Here is a 24,553-nt window from a genome sequence, read left to right as displayed (position 1 = left end):
CAACCTGAAACCACGAACTTGTTTTTAGTACAATCAGATAAACTAATTTCCTGGGTGATGATAGGCCAGTCTCAGCAGGCCCTACTCATGGAATGCTTAATAAAGGGGCCATGAAGACAAAATACAAGTTTGTTTTATCGAAAGATAGTGTGTTTTATAGTGCCCCCAGCACTTGTCCGGAAGCAAACGATGCTTTATTCACTGAGAAATTAATCAATTTGAGTTCAAATTTCGATTCTCCTGCCAAATTGTGTGTTTTTGTGACGTATGCAATGATGTCACAAGAACAGGACTTCAAGCGAAACCTAGTGCGCCATTAGGCTTGGCAGCCGTCTGCGGAGCCTTGTTTACCGTCAGTCCTCCTAGGTTGCAGCACCGTACTGTGCCAGGTGGTTTTCTGCCTTTGCTTTGTTTTCGACTGTATTTGCACCTGGCTTGTTTTTGTTAAGGTAAAAATTAATCGTTTTGTGAAACACGGTGTTCGCTCGACAAATATGACCAGTCATGTAAGATACTGTCGCTTACGCCAATTGGCCAGTGTCGTCTGAGACAACCCCAAAGCGCCGCACAGCTGTGCAGCTAAAACAAGCATAGTACGCACAGTACCAACAGCCGTACGCATTGGTACTTCTATGTTTACGTGTAGTTTTGTAACTTCCACTGTTTACCCCACCATTCTTACTGCTATAAAAAGAATGTGCCATAAATTTAAGCACAAATAGCTTGTTCGGTAAGCTTATGAGCCCTGCCTAACTTGTGTTTGCTTTTGCCGGCCTCAGCCAATCGTAGAGCTGGGCATATGACATCATAGGTTCTGTTGCGGGAAATGAGCTGGTGTCACATGAGTGGGTCACATGGCCATTCCCTTTTTTCCTAATTATATAGCCTATTTGAGCGAAGTTTGCGTTAAAAGTGGTGTCAGTATGATTCTAACGAGGCAATTTTCTGAATGAACCAAACTTGTGCTTTGTCTGCATGGCTGCTTTAACACACTGATTTGTACACTCCACATTTTATTTGTTTGTTTGTTTGTTTGTTTGTTCATTCATTCATTCATTCATTCATTCATTCATTCATTCATTCATTCATTCACGCACACACTTGCACACATGTACATGCATGCACACACCCGCATATCCTGAGGACGTATTATGGATGTCGGGGTATGTCTTGCATTACTCAGTTAACGGAATTGTTTCATGAAATTAGTGAAACATTTGACAGGTGCTCTACAGATGAAGTGAGTAAAACATCTGACACCATCTGCAACAACTAGCTGTTGTAGATAGTGTCTTTATAGACCTTAAATAGCCTTTGAGTTGGTCTGCCGTACGGTCTGCCATGCATTACTTGTCTACAAAATGTAGCCGTTGAATATAAATGAACAAGTTAATAATTGGATTGAAGAGTATTTAAGTTTACAGACTCAATTTGTAACAATAAATAGAGCACAGTGAAATGTCATTGGTGCCACGTCAGATGTGCTGCAGGGATTTGTCTTTGGGAATCTGCTTTTCCTTGTTTACATAAATGATATATTGGCAACTATCCGGTGCTCTATGCGTTTATTCGCAGATGATTGTGTGATATGTATACAGAGAAGTGCAGTACATTGAAGACATCTGTGCACTACAAAGTGACTTAGACGATATACAGCCCCGGTGCCAGAAGTGGTGCATGACATTAAATAGCATTATGCTTGAAAAAAACTGTACTGTATTTTAAAAAAAATGATGTCGTGGACAGTGTTTATGCAATAGATGGGTATACATTGCGAACTATTGGCGAATTTATGTATCTCGGTATTTTCCTTATGCCGACACTGGGCTGGCATTTACATGTAGATTTTAATTCTACAAAAACTTGCCGTATGTTAGTGTTAGTAGCATAGGCGTGCGCAGAGTTCTAGATTAGGGGGGGCAAAGTCTAACCGCTGCGCCCCCCCCCCCCCCCCCCCCCCCCCCCGCCCCCCTTCTTACACCAACTGCCGACCTCTTCCCACTGAAGGCCTAGCGGTCCGAACGCAGCGCAGAGGGATGGTTATAAAATTTTTATTTCAATGTGATGGAACTGCAACACATACAAAATATTTCTGAGCAGAAATTTGTACTTTCATGTGTTACATCGGCAAGGTATGGGGCAAATTTGGCGCCCCCCCTTCAGATGATTAGGGAGGGCGGCGGCCCCCCCTGCCCCCCCCTGTGCGCACGCCTATGGTTAGTAGATAGAAACACTAGAAAGTTCCCCCAAAGGTCTCAAGATTTATTATATAAAAATTACATTAAGTCAATAATGGAATATGCCTGCACTGTGTGGGATCCACCCAGAGCATCGAGATAAAACAAAATTTAAAAAAAGTTTAAAACCTAGCAGCTCTGTATTTTTCTTGAAATTATACAAGACGTCAAAGCTTGACTAGTTTATAACAACCATTATGTGGGCAACGCTAGAGCTGAGAAGAAAAAAATGGTTGCAGCTTAGCTCAGCTAACCTTGGATATACCTAAGCCGAGCAAAAGCTTGGCATAGTCTGGCTGAGTCTTGGTTTCGCTTAGTTAACCTTTGATGTAGCTGTATTGCCGACAACGGCTCAAAGCCGTTCAGTCCCGTGCAAGGCTCGCAGAAGAAGGCCCGGCCTCGCTTTCATTCTCGGCGAACATGGCGTTCCTCTTTCATGGTGAACGCGGCGCAAGATGAGTCACATAGCCCGAGACGACCCAGCGGCACATGCGTGGGAGGCTGTGGGTTTGGTCGGCTGCCGATCAGTTGAGTGGCCCTCCCGTCGTGGCTGCCGCCGCTACGTGAGCAGAATGATTTAAAACGAGGCCTTGTGCGCAGCGCCGACAGCGGGCCCGGCTAATCACGCGATGTGCTTCGAGGGATGTGTCAGTGGGGGTGTGTCTCCGGGGAAAAGGTTAACTTGCGCATCCTCCGTGGAACTGCTGGATGAAAGTAGTAAAGCTTTGCTTTAAAAAATGTGCCCATGCACTCAGTACAGACTGCTAACCAGCGAAGCTGTAACGCGTGGCCAGTGTTTCACATATGATGCGTCGCCTAACCATTTCGGAGGGACGTGTGGCGGGTGTTTGCCGTTGCCACGTTGACGCTGCTCTGCCCCCACCACCGCCGCCCCTTTCCGCCGTGTTCGCTTGAGCTGTGCTTAATTAAAGAATTAGCTCGTCGCGGGCGTGCTCTGCTACGAGAGAGACTTCTTTTTGCTCTCTATGTGCCATTCCCACTCACCAGTGTCGGTAGATGCGAGAATGTAGCTACGTCATCTATAAACCCAGCCAATCTCTCTCCCCGTAATTTTATTTAGCTCCCCTCCAACCTTTCGCTCATGCGCGTGGGGTTGTGCCACCATTGCGGTGGAGGGTTTTTTGCGTGCATATGACTGTCGGGTTTTCCCTTTGCCTAGTTATGTCAAGCTTAATTCACTTTAAAGAAATTACAATTGAAACTGTTACATGACATTTTCTATAGCAAAGTTGGGACACCTTGTAAAAGATGTTATCTTTCACCACACTACATGCTGTCACGACACTACACCACAGTACAGAAAAGACAAAAGAGTTGAAATTGTTATATGATACTTACTACAGCCACGTTAGAACACCTTGTGGCAGATATTGGCTTTCACCACACTGCGTGTCACAGCAGCTCGACCACAGTCACAAAATATGTGAATATAGGAGTATAAATTATTTATTTATCTTTTTTTCCCCCAAGGTTATTTGGGAATAGAAATATCATACCTTTCACAACAAAGAACATTCTTGACAGTGAAGTGTTTATGCAGGCATTGTGAAAATTTGTGCGTGTATGGTGCAGATTACAAAGTGTTAGTTTGTTCTTGTTTTCTTTTTTTTTTTTCTTGCATTGTTTTTTATGCAGGTATCCCTCCACTGTAATGCCAGAAATGGTGGTGCAGGTAAATTAATAAAAATAAGTAAAAGCAAACTTTGCGGGAATAGAAATCTACCAAGAAAAAGAGAAAACAAAAACAAAAAAGTGCTATCGTGATTAAAATTTATGAACTGAAAATGCTGAGCCACGGTCACAACATGCAGAGGAGGAGGTCGCAACATTTTGAGAGGCTGCTTTAGAAAAATTTTTGTGTAATGCACTTGCTCATTCGCACTCATATTTTGCACAAAGATTTCATTTTGCAATTTGTTTTGTTTTAGACCAAGATGTGAGACAGAAATTGCCTGTTTGTCTCACAATCGAACAAAAAACCATCCTTTGCAAAGGGGCAGCTAATGCTGCTTTTGTTCGATAAAGAACAAATAACTGGCTAACTGCTGCCATCTATATTGGTGTCGAACAAAATAGATTCATAATGCGATCTTGCTCAAAAACTGAGTGCAAATAAACAAGCACTTCGCACAACTAAGTTGTTTTTGAAGCGTGTAATGTAATGGTGCAACGCCCTGTACGTACAAGGCCTGAGATGCGCTGAGGACAATGCACAATTGAGTAACTAGTGGCCCTTTTGTTTCTAGTTGCTTAGTTTAATATGCCTTCTTGCTGACATTTTGTTTACAGACTACTTACGCTCAAGGTGATTACATCATCAGGCAGGGTGCCAGGGGAGACACCTTCTTCATCATCAGCAAAGGAACGGTAAGTTTGGTGTCAGGAAGTATCCTAATTGTCTCCAATGTGCTCGCAGTGAGCATCAAAGGGTGCTGCATGGCTTAGTGCCAAAAACTGCACGTTCGCTCTTCTTCATTTCAACCCCCTTATTTCTTTAGATCATAGCCATTGCCCGAGTTAAGTCATAAAAATGAATTGCAAGAAAAAAAAAAGCTAAATCACAGTGCACAGAAGAGCTAGGCTAGCTGTTGGGAAGGGCACTTGTGCTGGTAGTTAGAAGCTCTTAGCTAGCTACCTTTGTAATTCTTTTTACAAAAGTGATAATTCTAAGTGCATTGTTCTTTTTGGAACCTTTGCTTATAAAAGCCTAAGTCTCGGGAAGAAATGGTGGTAATTCACTGCTGCAGCTACTACTGATTTTTAATTCAACGGCCTTTCACCACTCTTGCACTAAATGAGATGTTTGGTTCTCTCCCTGACCGAGACGGGTAATTGGTGGCATACTGCTCAAGATCAGCGGCAGTAGTGCTCTTGCTTGGGCATGAGTCACGGTGTCCAGCAAGTTTTGACCCACAGGCATTCCATGTAATAATGACTGCAGTGTCCTTTCCTCCCTGCTCTCGATATTGTCACGGCTGCGCCCTAATGAGATTTCCTTTACACTGCAAAGGGTTCAGTGCTGGCCTTGCATCAGGGGCCTTTTTCTCGTTGGCTGGGGCATTCGTTGATCTTGCCCCGAGCGTGGCAGGTGTGCTTGCTGTGTGCATAGGTGCACTCCCTTGCATATAGCCACTGGCAGAGTGCTGATGAGGCCTTGAAACAAGGGGAAGGGCCTGTGAGGCGAGAGTGGGGCCTCCTCTACCCCGTGCCGCCACCTTACAGCCCTCCAGTGGAGGTTCAGCTGGGCGGGGGCTCGAATGTGGGGGGGAGGGGAGGAGGGCAGCAGGCATCCTGAAAGGGTTCTTGCTTCCCCAGGTCAAGGTGACCCGGAAGGCACCCGAGGAGGCTGGCAGCACGAGTGAGGAGATCTTCATCAGGACCCTGCACAGGGGCGACTTCTTTGGAGAGAAGGCACTGCAAGGGTGAGCAGTGCCCCCTCCCCCTCTCTGGCTGGAGCCCCCTTTCTTCCCCTCCCCCTGTGTCTCTGGGAACTCGGTCTAAATGTGCTCCGAGCATTTACCTACCTGGGCCATTATTGCATTTGTAGGGCTTGGGGGTGGAATGGTCTGTGGCTTTGCATCGGGGTGTAGTGAACATTGTTTTGTGAACATTGTTTTTTCACTGTGGAGCCTACTAATGGCGGAACGCAACATGTGACCAACGCTTTCTCCAGTTTTGTGTTGGGCATGGGGGGAGTGTTTTCATACTCATTTTGGTGAGTATTGTGTCATAGTAATATATTTCTAGCCAAATAAGATTGCTGCATGAAATAATAAGACTGCCTTTGAGGTGCAGCTGCTATTTAAACATCATTAGGTGAACGTGCATTATCTGTAGGCAGTTAGTTCAGATGGTTAAATTGTAATTTGCATTCTGACTTCTCTATCACCCTTGTCTGTCATATGCAGTTTTGTTCATCATGTATCATAACTCAGCCTAATTGTGGGCTACAATATGACATTACAGTACCTTACAAAGAGCCAGGTGAAAATATTTTGTCTCGTTTAAACTGTGTAACTTGTAGCAAATCATCTGAATTGATAGCGCCTTTCCTTGTTGCTTCTAGGAAGAGATACCTGTGATGTAAGCGTAATCAGTTAAATAACAAAAAAAAAACATTTTTTTTTGGCAGGGAATTTTACTGGAAAGAAAATTGCGCATTTCTTTCCTTCAGCTTAAAATTTGTGCACCGCAAGGAGGCAGGCTAGCAAAACTCGTGAGGTTAAATTAATCCCATTTCCCTATAGAAGTTGACATTTAACGACTCACTCAAAGTATACGTCTTTGCTGTTGACATGATAACATTTTACTAAAGTGCATGCTTACCAACCTTTGTATGAGGACTGCTAAAGCTTTCAGCAGCTCATTTACGCCGAGCGCTGCTCTTTCATCCCACAGTCATTGATTGTTGCACTGTTTGCATCCTTATTGACAGTGAAGAGTGTCGCACCGCCAACATAGTAGCGGATGATCCAGAGGGTGTGACATGTCTAGTCATCGACAGAGAGTAAGTCTGCGTTCCTTTTTTATCTGTATCTTTCAACTCTGCACTTTTGCTATGCTCTTGCTGATGGCTATTCATATTTTCACTCCATAGTACACTTTACTTACCTCTCTTGCATTTAGTTCAAGCCAGCTTTAAAAGTAATGTAGGAGGTAGCTGCCAATATTCCTGTGAACCTAATTAAAGATTCGATCTTCTTCATGCCAGACTGACACACGTAGATGTGAATCAGACAATCATACTTGTTTCTGAATGCCACTCCCATTATTGAGTAAATCACAGGAGTCTATTTGACAGATCTTCTTTCTCTTGTTTTGGGCCGTCATCTGAAAAAGTGATGATTACCATGAATATACTTTTGCTTACCACGTTGGGTAATACATTAACCTTTTTTTAAACTAAATTTTGAGGACTTGCTGCTGCTCATTTTTGAACACCCTGGTGGAGTAAATGAAATAGCATTACAATGATCATTATTGTGACACTATTCCATGAGTATACATAACTTTGTTTATGGGGGAATTTGGAGGATGCATAGCTTTTTTATTATTATTTTTAAAGAGAATTCATGCAAAGCTTTTCTGAGCTTTTGTGTTGTGGTAGTACACGAATAAGAGTTTCTTGGGTTTTATTTATTTGCTTGCAATCCTTATGCAGCAGGCTGCAAGAGGATTGAGAGCTGAGCAAGTGTGCAAAGATTCGTTGTGCGAATAGACAAATATGCTCTTAAGTTGCAAATGTTTTTTCTTTAACAAGCAACACGTACAATACTAGAAGGGTGTGCCACTCTAAATTATCGTAATATTAGAAGTATATCTTACTGTGTCCCTCTCTGAGACCATAGCATGTGCCTTTCAGTTCATGAAATGGAAAATACAAAATGCCCTTTCAGAATTTATACTATGTGAAAAGGCCAGCATATTAATTTTGTACATACAGTGAAACCTCGTTACAAGAGACACTCAAGGGAACCAGGAAACGTGTCTCTTGTAAACAAGGTCTCTTGTATGCGATGCTGCTAACATGGCGAACATAGGAAAACCTACCAAACCGCTTTCATTCAAATGTCTCTTATAACCAAGTGTCTCTTGCAACAGTGTCTCTTGTAACGAGATTTTACTGTAACACAAACAGTTGCATCATTCCAAAAAGGCCAAAATGCCAAAATGGGGCCAGTTGTAGCTGTAAACAGAATAAATGGCAAGGAAGATGGAACACAGATTCAGCAGCAGAGACCCTGCATTGTGGAATCTATGTCCCATTGTCTGTGATGTTTATTATTATTATTATTACTAGTATTATTATTTAGTTAAGTGTTAATCAGCTATACCAAATTAGCGAAGTTACTGATGCACCAGCTCACCATCACACAAGCCAGAAATTTGTTGGTGAAAGCTGACTAGTTCATCCTTAATACAAGCTTCTCTAGCAAGGTTCGAAAATTAAGCAGGCTTATTGGCAGGCACTTTAGTGGTGGCTCACACAGCATTTTCCTTACCACACTCGTAACCTCGGTTTAAATGGAGACTTTAAATTTGTGACTTTAAATTTAAGGGCACCCTGCACTTTCAAATTTGAACTGAGTGAGCTGGTCTGGGAAGTTCCTCAACCTGGCCTGGCCCTGTTCTTCAAAGCCAATATATATCACATATTTCATGTATAAAAACCTGCCAAAATCAAAATTTTTCGGGTAAATTTGAATTGACAAAAATTTTCCAAGCTGGTACTTTTTGTTGTTATTCAAATTTATCCGGTAATAGAGAACTTCATGTATTGGCGTGCATTATTTCATGTGTTGCCAAGAGGGCACACCTACACATCATGGAGGGCTCATAGCTACATCTACTTATATTGACACGTAGCCAACCAAGAACGATGCAGGGTTCTTCCAGCAAACAAGGTTTATTGGAGCGAACTTGTGCTCTGCAACAAACAAGAAGTAAATACAAGCGACGAAGAAGCGGTCAACAAAGCGACACACACAGTAGAACGCTGGTGAATGGAATGCCACAGCATTTGCCACGCGAGCATTTATATTTCCGCGTAATTCTTACTGGAACCGTGAAATAAAATCGAGAACACTGGTCATCAAAGAAGAACATTCTAGTCTAGTGACGATAGGGCAAAGCGCTCTCCCTATCAAATAAAGTAGCCTGTGCGGTATACAAAAGATGGGGAAGGTGATACGCGCTTCGCTTCGGGCGCAGATAAGACAGTTGGGCGCGGCCAGATGCTGACAACGAAACGCACAAACTAATAAAACAGAAGGCATGGTTCGCGGCAGTATCTTTTCCGTATGTCACTGTGTCCATAAATAAGCAGTGTTTTTCAAAAAGTTTGTACCATTCTTTTTTTTTTTGCCCCGTGCTGTAGCTCTTTCAACCAGCTCATGAGCAACATTGACGAAATCAGAGGCAAGCAGTATGATGAAGATGTTGGTGCAAGGCAGAGGTGAGTCACTGTTTCATCAACTAGGACATGTGTAAAAAGTGCGAAATGCTAATTTTTGTGTGTGCCACACCACGGATAATTTTATTTTTTTAACTTCCAGCTTCACGTTCAGGAAAGGAATTTGTTGTGTGACTTGTGTTTCCATTTTGTAGCGAAACTCAGTAAATTTCTCATTTCGCTTCTTATTGAAAATTCCAAAAGTGGTAAAGAAAAGTCGCCTTAGTGTACCTAAGACTTCCTTGCATTTTGTTTTTTACATCTCTCAAAAAGGATTTTTCTTAGAACATTTGCGGATTTTCGTGTTGATGCGTCCCAACAACTGTGGTTCCAAACAATTTCTGAAAACAATTTCTGAAATGGGAAGTGCGTGCTTTTAACAAAAGCTAAAAATGCAGTTTGGAGAAATTAAATTACATGATACATTCGCTAAGTGCTAGTGAACTAGTTCCAAGGTAGTGCTGGCTATTGATTGAACCCGGGAACAGTGAGGGTCTTGGCAAGTTGTAGAGCAGTGGTTCTCAAACAGGAGTCTGCGGACCCCAGGGGGTCCGCGAGAGTATTTGAGGGGTCCGCGAAGCCTCCCTCAAAACTCTCCGCACCCCTCCCCCCCCCCCCCCCCCCCCCCCCCCCCTCGCCCCGCCATTCTTTTTTAGATTTTGCCAGCACTTGCTTGCAATGCGAAAAGGTGGCTTCGCCGCATTACATGCACGTTTAGTTTCACCGCGTAGCAAATAGTTTAACATCTGATTTTTGAACAACACGTCAGCTATGAGAAGAAAAAAATCAAACAGAAAAGGCAGCATATTGGTGTGTATAAGACTTTGAGATTCAAGAGCAAATTGTTTTACATTATGGCGTGCATCATCATTAACGTCAAGCAGAAAAGTCGGCAATTGTATAAGTGTGTGGGCGACGTAAACTACAAGTGCAAATTGTTTGACATTGTGGCGCCGATCAACATGTGCTCCATCGTGGGGTCCCCCATCATTTCCACCAGCCAAAAGGATCCCCGGGGAAGCCATGACTAAGAACCACTGTTTTAGAGGGTAGCTGTTATGCAAGGGAGGGTTTGGTGTAGTCATTTAGCCCCATAGAATTCACAATTGGGTGCTTTCAAATAATTTTATCAGTGTATGCTTGCAAGAAATATTGTAATAAAATAAGTTTGAAAAGAGTTTGATTTCAATGTGCACATTCCCCTTCACTGTGTTTTTCGGTTGTATTTCTGCAGTATGTAGTTGCTAGGAGGTGATTTGTTTTAAATTGATACCTTGTTTACTTTGATGCTTGCATTGGAAACAACCATCAGGGTAAGCTTTTTATGCTACATTCAAACTATTTTTGCACTTCTTGTGCTTCCTTGTATCATTTTTGTTATTGATAAACTCACATCTCTTTTTGTTAATTTCTTTTTGCTGCAGGATCAACGAAGAGTTTGCAAACTTGAAGCTCGGCGATCTCAGGGTGATAGCCACGTTAGGGGTTGGCGGCTTTGGAAGGGTTGAACTGGTAAGGACAAAAATATTGCAAGGCCAATAAACTTGCTTGCATAATGATTTGATATGCAGTAGTTGGTACTAATGGGTCATGGTGTGCATAAATGGGGTTTGGTGCTTAGATTCTTAGAATGGAAGGTATGCTTTGTGTAAACCCCACCTAGTTTCCTGTTTGACATAAATTCCCGACCTATCGTTGTATTGGTGTAATTTTCCTTCTGTTATGGTCAATTTGCACTGCTCATGGTTGCACACCAAAAGGTATCCCACCTCCTAATTTCCCTGCTTTCGCTTGTGGAGTGGGCTCTCTCTCTCTGAATGTTACGGTAATTCACATGCTACTGTTGGGAAAATGCTGTGGTAACATGGATGGAATAATAATTTTACTCTAGTGCGTCATGCCAAGGTCGTAAAGACAAAGGGAAGCAAGTGCTGCTAGGTCCTAGTGCATTTGCTAGAAAGTGCCATAGATTCATGCCCTGATAGATGTGCTGGAATGTGTTGCGATCATGTTCCCTCTTTACACGTTCTAGGTGCAAAGCATGCAAGATCCGATGCGTTCGTTTGCCCTTAAGGTGATGAAGAAAGCTCAGATAGTGGAAACGAGGCAGCAGCAGCACATCATGTCTGAGAAAATGATCCTCGAGGAAGCCAACTGCGACTTCATTATCAAGTGAGCCTAATTGTAGCAGCTCAAGAGAGTACTACTCCAGTCACGAGTGAGGCGTGGTGCACATCTCCAACCACTCACTTTGCTCATTTGCTGGCATTTAGAGCTTGAAGTGTAAAGTGAAGTTTTAAGCAAAAAAATCACAATATTCTTGACAGGCTTAGAAAAGGGCATCCCTCAGCGCTTTCCAGCATATTGCATCAATATCTAAACAGATAACCAAGAGAAAGAGCTTCGTGCTGCAGTCTAATTCTTTAAAGTACCTTTTGTTTGATCGCATAGGTCTTAACATAATTGTAATCGTCATGTTTATAAGTGCTGGATTTCTGCACGAAGATAAGAGCTGTGCGAAGATGAGACTCATGTGTAATGTGCCCAATAGCAGTATATTTCACACCGCAGCTGTTCAGTGATCTCAATTGGTCTGCCCTTAAAGCTGAACGTTTTAACTTCAGTAGAAGGAAAAAATCAGTAAGATGCACCACTACGTGCAGTGACTCTCATCAGCTAATCATATCTAGCAGCAATTAATTATAGCTAACGGTCTAAAAGCGGTTAGGCACCTTCCGTAAATCGATACATTTTTTGATAGCCATGTTGAAGCAGTTATGTTTGGCAAAGGTATACATAAAGCTTTACCTCATTTGTGCATGCTTCAGTGTGTATCCTAGAAAAAGAACATAGCAGCCAGAAAAATAGTCTCTGAAGATATTTGTAAACAAAGATGTTGTACTAGCTTAATCTAGCTTAATTCACTGCATAATGGATGAGAAAAAATGTGGGGAAGGTATGAGCTGTGTTCTGACGTTGGTGAGTCACGTTTCGTTATGCATTGTTGCTCATACAAATGAGCACTGTGTGCACTCTCTCACCGCTATTTTTTTTAAGGTTGTGTTTTCAGTTCTGACACATGAGCACAGAAAGTCCACTGGTGTGCATTCCAGGGGTGCACAACTGCTGATGTTTACACGGTTTCTTGTGTCCACTGTTTCACTGCAGGTTGTACAAGACGTTCAAGGACCGGAAGTACCTCTACATGCTGCTTGAGCCGTGCCTGGGTGGCGAGCTGTGGACGATTCTTCGGGACCGGTAAGTTTGGATTTTCAGGCAGGGGTGCTTTTTTGCTGTGCTTGTAATGCCTATTTTGAAGTTGTGCTTTCTCTCGTGTTTATGTGCCTGTCCTAGAGCCATGGTTTTTTTTTGCTTTTTCTGCTGTTCTTCAGTTTGAACAGTTAATCACTTCATGCTCGAGTATTTGTCAGTTCAAGCCGGCAATGTATGCAAGTTTTAGGAAGAGACAAGGGAAGTTACAAAAATTTTGAGACATTCATTTGCAGATGTTTTCATAACCATCCTACTTTTTCTTCATTAAAAAACAGACTCCCTGAAGTTGCCAGAAAACTACCCATCCTGCTCAATTTCTAGTCCCAAAAGAACTGACATTGCTGGTTGTTGTACACGGCACTTGGACTCATTCACTGCAATTAGCCATTAATCTCTCATGTCCCGTTCTTGGCCAGCTGTTCTTGTATTTTTTTGTTTTTTTAAACATAGGCCAGTAAGATGTGCAAGGGAAAAACCAAATTCTGTATCTTTGAATAATGCATGATTTGAATTTGTAGCCATTCCTTTGGGTCCAGAGCACCACTTTCCGTAGCACCATATTACACCTATTCCAGCTTTCAAATCTCTAAAATATGCAGTTGCGAGTGTGAGGAAAGTTTTTTGAGGTCGCATTAGTGGGAAAGAATTCTAAAAACACTTGCAAACTCATTTTAACGGCCACCGAAATGTCCATAGCCTATTGAAGGACTTTTTTTTAGATGTCCTTAGATCAGTGACATTGCTTGTGGTTCCTAATGTAGATGGCCTCAGCTTGCTCAGATGCCTGAATTGTTACAGCAGCGTCATGAGGAGGATGTGATGATAACTGTTCCAGTACTTAAGACCACTTTTGAAACGATGAAGGTTCACTGCATAAGGCCGCAGTTTGCTGACAATCAGTAGCAAAGGCTGGCTAAGATGGCTTGTAGCTTTTTCAAGTATTCATCTTATACTGGGAGAATCAAAGGGTAGCTGATAGTGGGCTTGTTTCACTTACAATGGATACCACGTGTGCTTGTACCTTGCCTCTATTTTTTCTGTTTTTCTCATCTCAAAGCCTTTCTATTGACCACTGAACATTCGTGTTTGTCTCTTAAACAGTGCTGCGACTCGTACAAGTGCCCTGCAAGTCTCCCCACCCCCACCCCACCCTTCACAATTCCTTTCCTGTTCTGTACCTTTTCAAACTTTTCTGCCCTCTTTTCAGCCTGGCTGCAACGGCTTGCCGGAGCTTTTCCAAGTATGCATCTAATACTCGGGGGCAACAGGGGGTAGCTGAGAGCGGGCTTGTTTCACTTGGAAAGGACACCACTAATGCTTGCACCGTGCCTCTATTTTTTTCTGTTTTTCTCACCTCAAAGCTTTTCTATTGACCATATCACATTCGTGTTGGTCTCTTAAGCAGTGCTGCGGAGCTTGGAAGCGCTCTGTAAGTTCCCTCCCTCCCCTTCACAATTTCTTTCCTGCTCTGTACCTTTCTAAACTTTCCCTCTGTTTCAGCCAATGATAAGTATAAGTAGATTTTAAGACCCTGGTTCTTTGCTGCATTTCAGTTCAACTTTGATGCACATCGGCTGGTTGTGACCGTTCCCTTGTTTGTGCGCGCTATAATCTCTTTCCAGTGGCAACTTCGACGACAACACCACGAGGTTCTACACAGCGTGTGTGGTGGAGGCTTTTGATTACCTGCATGCAAGGAACATCATCTACCGTGATCTCAAGCCAGAGAACATGCTGCTGGACATCAGTGGATACATCAAGCTTGTACGCACGTACTGTTTTAAGCTATTAAGGCAAAAGCGTGTACAGAGAAAGGCCGCCACTGTAAAAATTAGGTAAAAAAAAAATACACGTTCGAGTTCATATGGGATTCAAACTCGGGTCCCCACAGTACGACCCTAGTGTATTGCCACGGCTCCATCTCCATACGTGGTTAGCAGGGAGGTGAAAGTTAAGCCAGTGTGTGCCGCGTGACAAGTGAACGTGACGGCGTGCGAGTAGAACAGGCGCGCACCAGCTGCGCAGAACTATGGCTCTGGGGAAGCTGCGGCATTGTTACCAGCCTGCATGTTGAAGTAGTTCGTGCCCAAAGGTAAAAAACGAAAACCAAGAAAGAGACACATACCCAGTGTAAAAGGAAAGAAGCCCCTGAAAGTAACTTGTGCTAAAAGGCGAAGAAACAAAAGTGAGTGAAGCGACACAAATGTGATGTAGAAGTAAAGAAGCCGTAGGTAAGTATCGCCGGGCTTTTGCCTTCAAAGCACGCAAGCAGACTTAATTAAGTGCCCCGAGAAATTTCTCTTTTTTTTTGCCTTTTTATTGATTTATTTGTTTATTTATTTATTTATTTTATTTATTTATTTAATTTCCTTGCATAACATCTGCCGTCCCTTTTGTTTTATAGGAAATCCTCACGTGTATGTGGAGGTCAGTTGTTTCATTTATTTGTGATGCTTCCTACCCGCAGAACATAATGTGAATGGCATCCAATTGAATGAATTCTGGTGAGCGGCCCAATTTTTAAATTCTGTGGGAAATTGATGGCGACATGGCTGTATTGTCTGCGGGAAAATCTGATGAGCTGGCGTATGCACATGTGGCCTACCTTTATCGTGCAGTTGCTGTTTTAGTGTGTGCATATTGTCTGATGGGTGCTGACCACTTCGATTGATGTGTACTGCAATAAGCTGCAGCTTGTGCTCATTATATGTGCAAAGGCCTCAATTTCACTCTGTTTCTTGCTAACTAGAGGCTGCTTAGATCAACTTCAGTAAAGCTTATTAAGGCCAGGATATCTTGTTCTGAAAACCCTTGAAGTTTGCAAAGGGAGTTCTTGGTGTTCTGTGACAAAAAGACTTATGTGCCATCCATAACATAATTCAAGATTTTCGTGGTGCCATTTTATTATCAGCGCAGTTCTCTCTCATTTTTACGAGTATTTAGGTAGTAGATATTTTTGTTGTGCGGCAAAATCAACTGCAGCAACAGCAGTTCCACCGCTGTGGTGCCATTGTCTCAACTGTGTTGGGTGCACGCAGGTTGACTTTGGCTTTGCCAAGAAGCTGGTGAATGGGCGTAAGACGTGGACCTTCTGTGGTACTCCAGAGTACGTGGCTCCCGAGGTGATCCTCAACCGAGGGCATGACATCTCGGCCGACTACTGGTCCCTAGGTGTGCTCATGTTTGAGCTGCTAACCGGAGCGTAAGTAAACTCTCCCCTCTGTGTGCTTGCCTTATGGAGTGGCAAGCTTTTATTGTGGGCAATGCCACAAGAACTGGAATGAAGAGCCGCTGCAGCAAACTTTGGCTGCATTGTAGGCCCTATAATGAAGTGGGCCGGAAGGTTAAATAAATAAATAAAAAATGCATCCCAAGTAAACAAAATGGTAGCCACATTAGCTCAATTATGCTAGCTGTGCCACAGAAAAGTGATACCATTCTTCTCACTACTTCTGGATGACTTGAAGAAGAGAACTCTGCTGAAATTTTGGCTACAGCAAAAGATTTCTGATTCCTAGCCAGTTGCCCTTGTTAGGTAATGCACAAAAGTTCTGCCGTCAACGGCCCACTTTCTCCAGACTCATTTTGCTTCAATGAAATCTTCATGAAGCAAAAATTAATTTTTTGTATATGGGGTAATGAAAACTCTCGAAACCATTTGTGATGTTGTGAGCGCACACATAGAGTCATTGTGCTATCATTGCTTTTTTATTTCTGGTGCCATCTGCTGCCACAGCACCACACGTCACTGCCGCTGCAATAAATGGTGCCATAGTTAAACAGCGATGATGATGTAGTTAAGATATACGTACCTTTTTTTAGTTGCGGTCTGTGCATGTGCTACTGTCAGACAAAGCATTCTTGTGCTGCCTGTCCACTATTCCCTCCAGGCGCCCTGGGAATGTAAACATGCGGTTGCCCTCTCAGCTTGCTGATAGATCTGCTACTGCTTTCTAGTTTTGCTAAACTTTTTTTTTTCTGCGAACTTTTTCGACAGCTTTCGGCAAGTTTCTATGTGCACACAAAAAAAAGCTTACAAATGAAAAGGGCAAAATGTTTGAGGCTGACCACACTGCAAGCACATGTTTGCCAGCTAGGGAGCAGCAAAAAAAAAAAAAAAAGAGAGAGATAGAGAGAGGCCAAAGGGAAAGAGCTAACGTTAAGGATGTGCACCTGCTTCTAGGATTTCAGGTGATAGGAAGGGGTGGTGAGTGGGTGGAGTGAGGGATTAAGTGACAAGGATGTATCGTGCATGGGTTTTCTGACAGTGAGATCTCTGAGTGGGCGTGCCAGCTGCCCACAGCTTTAGTTCAGTAAGGGACCGCTAACCATATTGGTACTGGAAGAGGATCCATTCTGAAGGAGCTAGGCCTATCCACCCACAGCCAAGCTTTATCGAAATGAAACTATCTTATGCCCGTGCTACACGAGCGTTTCGAAGGCCTTTGAGTCGAATGTCCTTTGACTCAAATGACACCTTTGAGCTGCTACACGACGTTTTTCAAAGGACTTTGGTTCAAATGCCATTTGAGTCAAAGGAGCACGACAACTGACCTTTGAGAGACTCAAAGGCCTTTGAAACGCGAACGGTCGTACCCTCGGGCTCAGTTTCTGCAAGCAGTAATAAAAAAACCAAATATTTACGAGAAAAACTTTGTGTTTGAAGTGCAATATCTTAATAATTTTTCACTTGTTCGCTTGTTTTCGTTCTTTGCCACTCGCTCTACGATTACGAGGTGACTTGGTACTCTCAACACCGGCGGTGCGAAAAAAGACAAAAAGAAGCTGGCTGCCTTGTGCATGTTTTGTTCGCGCTTGTAGATAGTTATCAATTTGGTCTCGAATAATTGCTTTTTTGCCCATTTTAACTCTAAAATTACATTTTCGCCAAGAACGAAACATGGCAGCAGTGCGACACCAAAACATGGCGGGCGAATGCGGAAACTTTCAACTGCCTTTGAGAATCGCCGTGTAGATCGGCGAAACTCCTTCCAGTTCGAATGGAATTTGAAATTTCGAAGGTCCTTCGACTGAAATGTCCTTCCAAACGCTCGTGTAGCACGGTTATTAGCTCCTGGTGCCATCAAGCTTCATAATTGAGACCAAATATTCTACGTTTTTGTCAGTACAAGTTATGTCTACTGCCTTTTATATAAGCACTTTGCTAGTTTAGCCTCAACGGAATTGCAAAATTGCTTAGCTATTCCTTTTTTAAATGTTGGGAATAGCTAAGGAAAAAAACACTATTCAGATCACCAGCTGATTACGTTGCCATCCTCTCAGGCACTATATTTTATGTACTCCAATGCATATGTAATATCAAACTAATTGCATGGTTAAGAAGCTGAAACTGGTAAGGCAGAGGCATGAAAAATAGAGATATGGTACAAGAAGAGCATGAAAGCTGTGACAGAGAATAACAGCGCTTAAACGGGACGAAAGAAAGATTGACAAGACAAGGCGCTGTCTTGTCTTGTCTTGTCTTGTCAATCTTTCTTTCGTCCCGTTTAAGCGCTGTTATTCTCTGTCAACTATTTACCAACAAGCCCGCACTACCATGCTTTTTCAGTTCAAGAAAGCTGTGATAAGCTGAAGAGGTTGAATTTTCTCAATGTTGATTAATGAAAGGTGGTATCCTTCTTTGCATGGTATGCACTAGTGTTAGATTCAAGGTACAGTGTGTCGTTTAAAGGCCAACTGCACTCAAATTTTTCATTGTCCAAATTTGATCAAAATAAGTATATGCTCTTAAAATCCCCATGGCGAAATCCTAAGCTTCGTAAGCATGGAGCACACAAGGTACCGTCGTTCAAAGTACCTCCGAGCAGACGACGTTTGCACCTGGCGGAGAGTCGCCGAAACAATCCTGAGCGGCCTGTGGTCAATGGAGGTTGGGGAACCTGTCCTGTAAAGCTTACGCTTCTCTGGTGACTTGTTTAACGCCGCCGGGCGCAGGGACGCATTCGCCCGGGGTTTCTCTGCTACACCACCGCGCTGTAGCGCCGTCGCCATCACATGTTTAGAAATAACCACCTAGGTAGCAATATCCTTTTTTTTTTTTCAGTGCAATAAAAAGAGATTAGAAGTCTACAAACTATTCACGCGCTTGCGAGCGTTCTGGAGTTAGCAAAACCTTTTTTACTTGCAAATACTATTTCCGCTAAAAAGAATAGCGTGACACGCACACTTGGCTTACATTTGTCATTCCTATTGCATCTATCACCGAAAAAAAGGATATTTTATAAATTTTTAACCACTTGCACTTCAGCGTCAAATATTTGCAATATTGGGGCTGGGCCAACACCACCTCCATCCCTTAGACCTGTCCAAAGTTTTTCGACCGAACTAGAGTTGTTGTACACGCGGGTATTAACATTTGTGCGACTTTTTCCTCACTCGCTAAGTGAACTAAAATCAGCCTTAATTGTGGCCACAAATACATCCACACAAATATCGGCCGTCCTCTTCGCGAAGTGTGAAAGCTAACGAAACTGCTCCTCTCCTAAACAAACTTGATTTTTTTTAATTATCAAATTAAGTATTAGTTTACTTGAAAGTAAAATGTTTTCAACAGTACATGTCTCTGGTGAAAGTAGAAAACAGCGTTATATAGGTAACTTCTTTCGTGTTTTAGCTCATCATTTAGCTGTGGAAGCTGGCTTATAGTTTCAGATCCCCTTTATAATTCGATTCTCGATGTGCAGCAATGCAAAAAATTCTGGTCTGATATTCACGAAGCTGTTTGCACGTAAATGTGATTGATCTCCGCCCACCTGTGGTTTGTTTCCTTCAAAGAGCGATATGATAGCTGAGGTGCCGGCTAACCAAAGCTGCTTTTCGATATAGTACGAGCAACTAGCTCTGTAAATCATGGCCCGCTTTCTTGCTCACAATGCCAAGGATTGCTACAACGGCAGTTATTCTGATAAACAATAACTTCCTTATGGTCTACTTCATTTCGATTGATAGCAACGCGATGTCGGAATTGCGCCTAACTCCATTATTTTGGGCAAACATTAGTGGCAGTTCTTCTGTGGAAATAACAGCGTGAAATGCGATGCTACCACGCGCATTTAAAAGCGGCTCTGAGCGGCCGCCGGTTCTACCGCGGCCGGTTCCGTTCCATCACGTACGTCATGTCCGGCCGCCGGTAATGGCCACCTTTTCGATTCAGTTGCGGTTCCGAAAACGCCAATGTCGTGAGCCATTTGCGTCGCGCGCATTCATGTTTGAAATGTAGTATTTAGCATTTCGCACTATTTTTAGGTGTACTATTAGATAACATTATTTTTACGTTGTCGAAAATTTGAGTGCAGTTGGCCTTTCAGAAGAGAGGCCACTTCAGTGCCAAAACAAATTCAAGGCACTCTCAAGGTTCGCCTTAGTCGCCTAGAATCATGAAGAAATTCTTTTCAGGTTAGTATATGATCTCAAAAGGCCCAAAGGCAAGGTCCACTTGAACATTGATTGGTGGCTACATCTATTGATGCAAGCGTCCAGGTTTTCTAAAGATTGTCGCAAGCTTGCAGCTTACGTATACAGTTGAAATTTTGCTTAGCAAAATTAAGGGGACAGTGGAAAACTATTTGTTGTTCTGGACAATCATTATTCTGAAAAGCACAAAATAACCGTGACAATAACATTATACCAAATTAAACTCCTACCTTTGAAATGGGTTCGTCTTTACACTCGTTTATCTCACAACACACACACACAATTAAGCAGCAAATGTGTATGTAGTTTGTGATTTTCTGTTGGTGTGCACTATGCCAATGGTGCTAAACATTGATGATTCCAAGGGCCCTCAGTCTGGCAGTTCTGCCAACAGCCGCTCGTGCTGGCTTTCGTCGCAGTGTGTAGTATTTATTTCCCCCTCTGCTCTGGGCCATTTTTCACCCACAAGCCATTTTTTACGTCATAAACAGAGGCACCACATTGAAGCTCTTGGTAAAAAAGCATCAAACAAAAGACTGGAAAACAATACGTTTCAAGAGCATGCTTCTGTCCCCACTGCTATTTGCCCAGCTGTTATTCGGAGCAGCTGATCCACTGCGAACTGCATTTAGTCTACAAGAGTGTCCCTTTGGCTTCATCCCTCACCCATTCATACCTCAATTAATGGGTGAGGCATGAAGAGAGAACACCATCAAATGCTTTCAGCTTCTGGGAGTAAGACCAATGCGGCCGACATGTGTACTAGCACACATGCTAGGCTGTCGCTTCATTTGCCATAAAGAATGCACAGGAAATTTATGAGTTTCTTGGTTCTGAAACATGAATTAATAGTAGTATTGAGGTGTTATTAACATATCAAGGTGAACAGAAATAACAGACATTGTTCTGAAAAGTTTGGCATTCTGAAATTGGTGTTGCTGAGGTATTTTTTAATTCAAACTATAGGTCATCGACGCGGGATATAATCGAAGTGTCGTTAGTTTAAAATGTTGGTTAGTCTTCACAAAAACTAGTTTTTACTATAAACTCCTGTTCGCCTAATGAGGCATTAAGAAAGTGACATGAATAAAGTGGGAACTCTTGGCATGCAGCTCTAATCTTATTGGTTAAAACTCAAACGGTGCTAAAATTTGTTCAAAATTGCAACAAATTGCCATGGTAACGAAGCATGCAGACTTGTGTGCACACTGGTCATACAAACTGCTGCACCAGAGAGGAGTGCAGTGGTGGAAAACCTGCGAAAATTGCACCAATCTGCGCCAACTGGACATAGCTGCTCCATACTGCTCCAAAGGGGCCTTTTTTGCCTAATTTGCGCCATTGCTGCACTGCAATGTGGTTTCAGAACCGAAACTAATGCTTTGTAGACAGCGCGCTTCATGAGTGAAGTACGTCATGGTAGCCATCTTGTACACTGTGCTGCTACAGTGAGCTAGAATATTGTAATTGTGGCAAAAGCGGCTCAGGGAAATTGAAGCCAGAATTGCGGAAATCCGCTAGGGGCGCTGTTGTGGAGCAGTGTAGTGGAGAGAGTGTCCGCCTTCCAGCCAGCATTTATGGGTTCGAATCTCGGTGTGGGGGAGAGAGAGAGAGAGAGAGAGAGAGAGAGAGAGAGAGAGAGAGAGAGAGAGAGGAGAGAGAGAGAGAGAGAGAGAGAGAGAGAGAGAGAGAGAGAGAGAGAGAGAGAGAGAGAGAGAGAGAGAGAGAGAGAGAGAGAGAGAGAGAGAGAGAGAGAGAGAGAGAGGAGAGAGAGAGATGAGAGAGAGAGAGAGAGAGAGAGAGAGAGAGAGAGAGAGAGAGAGAGAGAGAGAGAGAGAGAGAGCGTTTATTGAAAAGCAGGACGGGGTAGGGGAGAAAAAGAGTTAGGAGCTGTGGGCGGCCATCCTATTCCGGTAGGCCGCGTGCCGCGGCTGCCATCCTCGCCTGAGAGATCAGGGCCTCCTGGTCTTCGGATTAGGTTTTTTTTTTTTTTTTTTTTTTGCATATGCATGGAGTGCACGAACAATCTGCTTAAAGCACAGGATAATATCCTTTTTCATAGTGGAACTGCATTGAGTTAGGATTTCATAATTTTTCGATGCCCTTCGTCGCGGGCACTGGACGTCGCGGTGGCTCACGGGTTTCGAGCCACACCCTTACCCCTTCCTATTCACAGAGACTTAAAGTTTGTTCTGTCTTTTTCTCTCTCTCTCTCTCACGATGCCCTCTCAAGACGCCTTGTGGAAAAGCCAACGTTAGGCGCGTTTTTAAAGCGCAATGCGTCAACTACAGCGAGGAGTTCATTGCTGCACGTTTATTTTTTGTTTGCGTGCGTGCTTATAGCGGCTTTAGAGGCTCCAAATGTGTTTTAAGCGCGAAGCATCCTGAAACAGGTCCTGAAACAAGCAGCGGTGTAATGTGTAGGAGGCTGATCGAATGCGGAAGGCAAATGGGGATCGCGAAGCAAATTTCGAGAACTCGGAGCGGAATCAGTGTGTGCCATATAAAGATGATTCAGAACACGAGAAGAAATTTTAAACAAAACACAAAACTATCACTGAAATCGATTGGAAACTTGAAAAAACTTCGCCATGCAGTCGGTGTGCTCTTCAAGTCATCTAATCGCTTTACCTTTTGCTTTTCTTAACGAGGGTTCTTTCATTGGTGCTCCTTGGCGCAGATATCTTTGTGCCGCTAACACGAATGCTTTGTACGATTACGGATGAAATTATGGTGAAAGTAGGAGTCCCAGCTCTCTTTTGTTGCATCGCTTTCAAGTGAAAAATTGGTTGTTATTAGGATGGGCATGCCAGTATTCCATCCAATGCCGAGAAAACCAATACTTTCGGGAAACAGGGCGACCTCTCCACAATTATTCCTTCATACGGCAGAGCCAATCATGATTTGTGTGTATTCGTCCTTGAAAAAAATGCTCCCGCCTCCCATGTGGTGTCAGAAGAGCTCAGTAGACTGAATACCTGGGCTGTGCTGTGTTGGTTTGTCTGTGTTGGTGTGAAACTCACAGTGCTGAGTAGTGATATATTTTGGGCTTTCATACATGTTATATACACTTGTGCATTTGTGACTATGAACAGTTTTCATGCTGCAGCCAGCTTGTTGGTATAATATCCTTCACTTTTGTGCCATCACTTCTGTATGCAATCCTACTTTTGTATATTGTGGTTATTTTGTGGGCTTGCTGCCTATCTAGAAATTTTTATGTAAACTGAGAAAACATAAAGTAAATTTCCTTCCTCTGTGTGTTTCATGGAAAGCCCGTGCCTGCTCCAAATACAGAGGTGGCTGCTCCAAAAGCAGATTTTGCCTGCTCCAAAGGCTGCTCCAAAATGCTGGGGGGCATTCCCACCACTGGGAGCGTCTTAATGGTGAACTATTTTTTTTCCTTTCGCTGATGCAGGCCTCCATTCACGGATCCCGACTTCATGAAGACATACAACATCATCCTAAAAGGGATTGATGCAATTGACTTCCCCAGATGCATCACACGCAATGCAACTGCCCTCATCAAGAAGTTGTGCAGGTGAGGCCACAGCACTGCTATAAAAATCAGTGTAACGACTCAGTTAAAAATCTGGCTTAGCATTGGCCAAGCTGAAAGTTGAAATAGGGGTCTGGTTAGGTGGACCATGAAAATAGTTGAAGTTTCAATGGTTCACCTCACTGCACTTTTTGTTCAGCAAAAAAGATGCTTCCATTATGAAGGAATTTGCATTGAAAAAGAACTATCTCAAATTCTTGTTTATTTCCTGACCCCCATTCTGTGCGAATATTTTCGTGTTATGTGCATGGAGAAGCTGATAAAGACTGGCAATATGCTGACTACATGTCAACAAAATTAAAGCTGTTCCACTCAATGAAAGCTGTCGGAAGTGCAGAGCAGTGATTTGCCGTAATGGGGTGTGGCACCGTTATCCGCTATCTCTTACCACCCATCACGCTCTTTGCCGCCCTGTCTAATTCCTCCCCTGATGAATTCAGCGGAAGTTAGTTCAACGGAGGTTTCTCCAGCGCATTTCAAATTTCCCGCCTTCGCAGTGCTCGCACGCCCGTTGCCTGAAACTGCGCCAGCGGGAGTTCTGTTCTTTTCGTGCTTGCTTTTCCTCCCACACGTGCCGGCGTTGCACTGCCACTTTTTTTCGCTTATATCATAAAAACTAACCCAACAAGCATTCCTAACTAAATGAATGCGGGCGCTGCTGGTTAATTACGTATATTTTGCCTCAAATGTACCTGCAGTCTTCTTTGCACTAAAAAACGGGGAGATGTATGACAAGCGCCAGCTTTTCACGAGTTTCGAACGCTTATGACTATATAAACCGCTTGGCTTTCGAAGCCTCTGTGGGACACTGCAACGACAGCCGCTACGACGGAACGCCGTGGGGCTCTACTTGGGTCCATCGAACGAGCTATGGCGACAAGGCGAGCCCCTAAAGTGCTCTGCACTTAATAGTTCAATCAGGCAGGAACTGAAAATAGGGCTATGGGCATTGAACCTAGTCAAACCTGGCAGAGTTCTTCTCGTCTGTAATGAGTAATGAGAAACGATGCCTTGTGCTCCTTTTGCATTTGACAACAATTGGACAGTTAACCCTTTGAGGGTCAAATTTTTTCGCCA

At 43.2% G+C, this 24,553-nt stretch overlaps 1 protein-coding gene across 3 annotated transcripts in view; it reads left to right on the top strand.

The window, feature by feature from the left end:
- For (cGMP-dependent protein kinase for) overlaps window positions 1-24,553 on the top strand; it is a 173,406-nt gene that overhangs the window by 135,482 nt on the left and 13,371 nt on the right. For all 3 annotated transcript variants that reach the window (XR_013318461.1, XM_077682064.1, XM_077682053.1), the window contains exons 6-15: window positions 4,548-4,625; window positions 5,574-5,680; window positions 6,694-6,765; window positions 9,136-9,213; window positions 10,635-10,722; window positions 11,243-11,382; window positions 12,379-12,468; window positions 14,106-14,247; window positions 15,522-15,685; window positions 23,336-23,458. Coding sequence is in view for 2 of the 3 variants with exons in the window: in XM_077682064.1 (XP_077538190.1) it covers window positions 4,548-4,625; window positions 5,574-5,680; window positions 6,694-6,765; window positions 9,136-9,213; window positions 10,635-10,722; window positions 11,243-11,382; window positions 12,379-12,468; window positions 14,106-14,247; window positions 15,522-15,685; window positions 23,336-23,458 (1,082 nt within the window). In the remaining variant the exon portion in view is untranslated. The remainder of the gene's footprint in view (window positions 1-4,547; window positions 4,626-5,573; window positions 5,681-6,693; window positions 6,766-9,135; window positions 9,214-10,634; window positions 10,723-11,242; window positions 11,383-12,378; window positions 12,469-14,105; window positions 14,248-15,521; window positions 15,686-23,335; window positions 23,459-24,553) is intronic.

This window comes from Haemaphysalis longicornis, unplaced genomic scaffold (assembly GCF_048455015.1).
Source record: "Haemaphysalis longicornis isolate Haplotype H1 unplaced genomic scaffold, Haemaphysalis longicornis Haplotype H1 scaffold_1, whole genome shotgun sequence".
NCBI classification, from domain to species: Eukaryota; Metazoa; Arthropoda; class Arachnida; order Ixodida; family Ixodidae; genus Haemaphysalis; species Haemaphysalis longicornis.
The sequence above is the reverse complement of the archived record's forward strand: the minus strand, read 5'-3'. Positions and strand labels throughout refer to the sequence as shown.